General features: G+C 44.2%; 1 protein-coding gene across 1 annotated transcript in view; it reads left to right on the forward strand.

Moving 5' to 3' along the window:
* The window catches only part of LOC103777984 (SPARC-like protein 1), a gene marked incomplete at its 5' end in the record, with an annotated part of 8,147 nt that extends 2,412 nt beyond the window's left edge, over positions 1 to 5,735 (forward strand). The window contains 6 exons of the mRNA XM_008945550.1: positions 556 to 674; positions 1,252 to 1,372; positions 2,156 to 2,292; positions 3,026 to 3,174; positions 4,094 to 4,242; positions 5,707 to 5,735. Of these exons, the coding sequence (XP_008943798.1) occupies positions 556 to 674; positions 1,252 to 1,372; positions 2,156 to 2,292; positions 3,026 to 3,174; positions 4,094 to 4,242; positions 5,707 to 5,735 (704 nt within the window). The remainder of the gene's footprint in view (positions 1 to 555; positions 675 to 1,251; positions 1,373 to 2,155; positions 2,293 to 3,025; positions 3,175 to 4,093; positions 4,243 to 5,706) is intronic.
* Between the last annotated feature and the right edge of the window lie 677 nt (positions 5,736 to 6,412).

Consider the following 6,412-nt stretch of genomic DNA (forward strand, 5'->3'; position numbering starts at 1 on the left):
AGCTTCACACGGGTGAGCTGGGCTTGGGGGCAAACCTGCACTGCAGCCACGTCCCCAGGTAACCCCTTCCACGCACTCTGGGATTTACTCCTTGGCTTAGACACTGCACGACTTTTTGTGCCAGCTACCCAGGAAGGGGAATTACTCTGGGTTGAAACGGTTCTGTTTCAGGACAGGAGTTGGTTTCCACTAGGAGTGGGACAAGTGCCAGTGCTGGATTCAGCAAGGACAGATGGGATGTTTAACCAAAGTAAGCTGAAGTGAATGTCCTTAAAGAATCCTTAAAGGAGAAAGAGCTTTTTCTAAGAAATTTACTTCCCCATAAAACTCAAACCTGGGACTGCTGGAAGTGTCATTAAAAAACCCCTTCATTTAAAGTTTGGCTTGCTTTATTCAATAAGATCACAAGATCCACCTTCATTTGAACAACAATTTTAAAAAGCACTTGGCTGCTGGTGAATGTTGGGCTGTATTTTGCTTTGACTGTCCATAGTACCTGACAAACACTTCACCCCATCCCCTCTAACAGTTCCTCTGTCTTGCTATGATTGCTAGATCCATGCAGGAACTTCCACTGCAAAAGAGGCAAAGTCTGCCATGCAGACAAACAAGGGAAACCCAGCTGCATTTGCCAAGATCCTGCTGCTTGCCCTTCCACCAAAGACTATGAGCGTGTAAGTGTTCTGCTCAGTGCACAGCATGGGGGAAGGCCAACTAAAGTGTTTACAAGATAACACACTTCCCTGCTATTATTTAGAATAATTCTACCCTAAAAAGCATGCAAGTGGGTTTGGGTGATTCCAGTAATTGTAAAAGTAAGTATAAAGTACCCAAACTCTGGTTGTATCTCAAGAATGGCATGAACACGTGTAGTACCTGAAGTAATTTGCTTTCAGAGATCACAGTGTTTCCTTGTCACTGGGAGTTTTATCCATTTGATGGTACAGAGCATATGCTGAATACTGTACATACCTCTCTTACTAATCCTGCACCATCTCAGAAACTGTATTACTACCACACAAAAATAAATTCAAGAGTCTCAAACCCGGGTGCTCAAGCACAGACAACTAATCCTTATGTAGGCATTAACAACAACAATTTCCAGTACTTCTGATCACATGTATTCCCTGTGGGCATTCACAGCTGCTCCCCCATATGTTAGTGAGACTTTTATTATTGCAATGCCTATAGGAGTGACCAGAATTTTTCTCAAGAGAGTGGTGGGGGTTTTGTTTTTCACTCCTCCTGCAGGTTTGTGGTACAGACAATAAGACTTACGAAGGCACATGTCAGCTCTTTGGCACCAAATGTCAGCTTGAAGGGATGAAAATGGGACGCCAGCTGCACTTAGACTACATGGGCTCCTGCAAATGTAAGGCTTGTTTTCCTGTGAAGAATTCACTGAGGTACAGTGAGCCAGTAGCCTTAACCACCAGCTAGCCCTATGTTAGCTGCTTTCTTCCTGTGCTCTCCTCCTTCTGCATCAGTTACCTGATAATTAAGGCCTTCAAATTCTAAACATCTAAAAAGTCACTTTTTCTATGATTAAGAGTATTAAGAATCTGCATCCCAAAGACATCCCTTTTGTGCTTATGCCAATTTGTTGTCAGCTGTTCCCACTCTGCACTGTCTTACATGCTCTCATTGCTATAGCAGCCAAAGATGTTTTAATACCTTGACCAGAAAAACAGTATTTACAGCCAGTTATTAAATTAAAATGTCAAGAAAAAAAAGAAAACCAACCCAGCCAAATACCCACTAAGATGCCAGATGCAGAAGCCAGGATCTAAAAGCAAGAACAGATTTCCAAGCTCTTTATTGGCTGCATATCCTGGGAGGAAAGTGCAGACTCAGAATATTTCTTTGCTGCCAGGAGCTCTGCTGTGACACAACTGACTGATAACAGGTTCACTGGATACCTGTGCTAGAAGTTGCACATACAAAGGCCGTGGCTTGCACAGCTGCTGAAGTTGGTGCCCCAAGGAACTGCAGATTTATAATTAGCTGCATTCCCAATTTTATGTGTTAACAGCTCCATCAATTTTAAGCTTAACTGGAAGTTTGCTAGTGAGAACCAAATCTAGCTTGGCTCAGGAATGCTCCAGCGGGGACTCAGCAGGTCACTTGCTAACAGGAGCTTTCCCATCTTGCACAGACATTCCCCACTGCACTGACTATGAAGTGCACCAGTTCCCCCTCCGGATGAGAGACTGGCTCAAAAACATCCTCATGCAGTACTATGAACGGGATCTGGACAACTCTGGATTGCTGACTGAAAAGCAAAGGAGTAAGGTCAGTAATCCTTCCCAAATGAGGCCACAGTTATGTTACTAGAGCCAGACTAACCACGTGAAGAAAGGTGATTCCCATCTAGAAGTTCTCCCATTTCCTATGGGTATTCCTTTCCTGGTGAAGGTAATTTAGAGCCCATTAGAGTCAGAAGCTGCAAAATGCATGGCATGCCCCCTTGCACTCATCTATGCTGGTACACTTCTGCTATGATTGCTCCTCTTGTCCAAGCAAGTGCAAGCCAAATGTATTACTTTGAAGCCAGTGTCTACAGACAAGAGGCAGGAAAGTCAGAATCAGTGCACGTGTAGATAAACATTGGTTGCCTGAGAAGATATGAAACGTCTTCTGTTCAGGAAAGTGCTTTGTGACAAACCTCCTGGAAAGAACAACAGACAGGTAGATAAGGATGACACAATTCATGCAGTCAGTGCCATTTTCCAAAGGACACTACGCAGATGTAAGATGGAGGGTCTGGGTATGGATAACTAAGAGACAGCCTAAGAGGAAACAGCCAAGAGCTCACATGTGGAGTCCCTTGAGTTGAAAGGACTTACGCCATTCAGCTCTTCATGCTGTGTCATGAACATGTTGTGTCATGGTCATAAACACTAAAAAACATTTCCCCAGTGGTATTTTATCAAGTTTCATTTCTCCAACTCCTTGCTGCATAGTTCTCTTCAGGATAGATCTTCATCCCTAAACAGAAAAATATCAATTTCTTTGTTGTGTTCAGGTCAAGAAAATCTACCAGAATGACAAGCGCCTTGTGGCTGGCAGCCATGCAGCTGAGCTGCTCCTGCACGACTTTGAGAAAAATTATGACATGTATGTATACCCTGTGCACTGGCAATTCCACCAGCTTGATCAGCACCCTGTTGACAGGTAAAAAAAAAAGTCTTTGTGGGTTCAGTTTCAATTTGCTGTTTAAGCTCGGGCTGCTTTTCTAAACCACTGGAAGGGTTCTGTACATACAGGCTCAGTCCCTCAGCTGACAGAAGCCAGTGTCTCTCTTTCTCAGGAGGCACTAATCTCTATCCCAGAACCTCTCCCACTGGTTTGCTGGAGCCATGTCTTAGGACACAGAACCTGCTGTTCCTTTACCTTTCGTAATCATCAGTTACCACACCTTAAGCTCTACAATGTCTTAATAGCTACTAATGCCCTGATCCTGGAAGGAAAGAAGACTCATGAGATCCCATTATCACTGAGGCTGAGGGCAGCTGGCTAAGTACAAGGGGCAGGGGTCTGTCAGCAGTAATTCACTAGTGATGTACCCATAGCTATCAAACAATACTACAGAAATCTCTGGGTTTAAGGAGCTGATATGGTAAGACAGCACTAGTGTCACAGCTCAGAGGAAGCCCCCAGCTTCTGAGAATGTGACTCAGATTTCAGGCTTTTGGTGATCACACTCGGTGGTGGGATCCATGTGTCAAGGCTTCAGGCTCTCAGTACTGAGGTGCTGATCACACCTACTGTCTTAGAACAGAGCTGAGCACCTTTGCAAGCCTGATCTCCTGAAAATTAACAGCAAAGATCCACAACTGATGAGCTGTGAACAAGTCACAGTGATACCTGTTCTAGAATAAAATGTTAGTGAACAAACAGTAGTTAAAACACTTTAGTTTATCAGGCATTATACATCAACACAACGACCTGGGACAGATTCCCTACAGACAACAGAATCCACCAGAGCATCTCTGTCAAAGCCACTGTTGTCATCTTCTAGCAGCTTTGATCATCCTTGGTGATCTTGATGAGGGAATGAAATGCAGTGCTGCCCAGCTGCTCTCTCTCCCAGGTCCCTGACGCACTCGGAGCTGGCTCCCCTGAGGGCCTCCCTGGTGCCCATGGAGCACTGCATCACCCGCTTCTTCCAGGACTGCGACGGGGACCGGGACAAACTCCTTGCTTTGAAGGAATGGTGCCACTGCTTTGGGATTAAGGAAGGTAAACCTAAAAGAACAGGTAGCTATACAGGATGAAATGTTCCTACCAAGACTAGGCACGTTCTCAGACCACAGGACATGTGGGAAAGAAACCATAGCCAGAAGTTCATGGGTACTGCACCAATGGAACAGTAATGACAAGACTGCAAATGGTGCAAGGTTGTGAGTTGTTCTGTAAAGACAGGGAAGAGTAATCTTTTTAATGAGAAAAAATTTGGGAGTTCGTGTGCACTAAATATAAGATAATTCCTGTGTGGCATCTGAACCTCTATGTTCTGCATGCTTGTCTCTCAGGTAACACTCTCTTCCTTCAATGTCAAAGGACAGGCAAAGCAATCTGGTACTTCTAATCAGCAGTCAAAGCATATTGATTGACAATGCGTTTACAGGTCTCAAGCCAAGCAGGGAAAACAAACAAAATCTCTCATTGATCAAATAACTAAGCTCACCTCTAGATTGCTATGTACAACACAAATGCTGTCATCACATTCTAGTTACAGGCCAAACCAGCTGTTTCACCTAATCTTCCAGATGCAACACATGCTGAGAGGGTGCCCACCAGACTGCAAGTATCAGGAGGCTTAGGCAGATGCAGGGACAGTTCCTGAATCCTAAACGGGCTAGGCATGTATGTGGTTCAGTTCAGTCCACATCAAGACTTACCCAGGAAAGCAAAAGCTCGGTACTGCTGTGCTGGCAATGTCTCTAGAATTAGGCAGCAGCTGAACTTCAGGAACTTCTGGCTGGACTTTAGCAGCTGAACATTAGGAAGCAGCTTGTCATGATGACAGTTGGAGATTTGCAAGACTACATTCAACATAAGACGTTCTTTCGCTGTCTACCTTCTTCTCCTCTAGCCCCGAGGGACAGATGAACAGTGCTGCCACTCGTTAGGCAAAGGCAGCAGTAGCACAGTTTAATGCTAGAACACTTATGTGACAGAAGACATTTGGCTAAACATGTGGACTGAAGAAACGTGCTCAAAACCCTACTAGCAACTCCCTAATTTTAAGTGGAGTCTGACCCTGGCCAGAGGTCAGGCATGCAGAGCCTTCGCTCTTCCCAGAGTTTTTCCAGCTCTTCTGATGACAGTTCAGCAGTCACAGTGCACGTGGAAGCTGTGAGGAGGCACCACAATACACAAGTACTGCAGCCAACAGTTGTTCATCCAAAGACAGGTTTAGAGTCAGTCATTTGTACAGAGGGGAGTGGAAGGGATTCTTGGCCCACAAACAGATCAAGACCACCTACCACTAGAAACAAGAAAGCACCTATCAAGAAGGGTCTAAATTAATGGCTCCTATATAGGATAGCAGCAACTACACTTGGGGTTTTTTTGGTTAGGGACAGCATTCCTGTATGAGGCCTCTGAAATATTAGTGCATCACTTCCTTGATAGTGACATAGTATAAAAACGTCTCTTTGGCATCAAATGTTAATAACATTTTCTCCTCCTTTGTTGCAGAAGACATAAGTGAAAATCTCCTGTTCTGAGCCTAGCTGAGCACAATGCCAGTGCAGCAAAAAAACTGGTGAAATATGTGAATTCCTACAATTTCTGTAATTAAGAGCTTCATAGTCTTCAGGACAAAGGTGGCATAAGGTTCAATGCATTCTTATCAAATAACACAAGTGCAGAGAAGTTCTACGTTCATTAACAGTAGAAAAACTGTACAAGTGGGTCACAGCTAAACAACCACTGTTTTCCCACCAATAATTAGTGCTAACCTGATGACTGAGCCGTTCACATAACTCTTCTGTAGAATTATAGGATGTGGATTTTATCATACACTGAAGAAAATTACCTTGAAATAGGACTTGTTTCCTTATTGACTGTATTGTCAGTTTAACATTCTGCATAGAAGCCTCAAATAAAATAGTCTACCTAGAAATGTGGGTTTTGTCAGAACTCTGTCACTGAGAAAGTATCAAGGCAATGGTTCAATGCAAATTTAATTCTAGATTTCAGGGTGGGCAAGAAACTAAAGTGTAGATCCTGTACACCAGTCCTTACACCATAATTCCTAAAATAGATAAAAAGATCGGCGCTTTTCAAATACTTCCCCAGCTATGAAACAACAGCCCCAGCACTGGTGCCAGGCAGCAGGACTCCTGCCTGACACAACAGCCCCAGCACCGGGCGGCAGGGCTGCGGACCGAACCAACAGCCC

The sequence above is a fragment of the Merops nubicus genome, unplaced genomic scaffold (assembly GCF_000691845.1).
Source record: "Merops nubicus isolate BGI_N331 unplaced genomic scaffold, ASM69184v1 scaffold8208, whole genome shotgun sequence".
Lineage (NCBI taxonomy): Eukaryota > Metazoa > Chordata > Aves > Coraciiformes > Meropidae > Merops > Merops nubicus.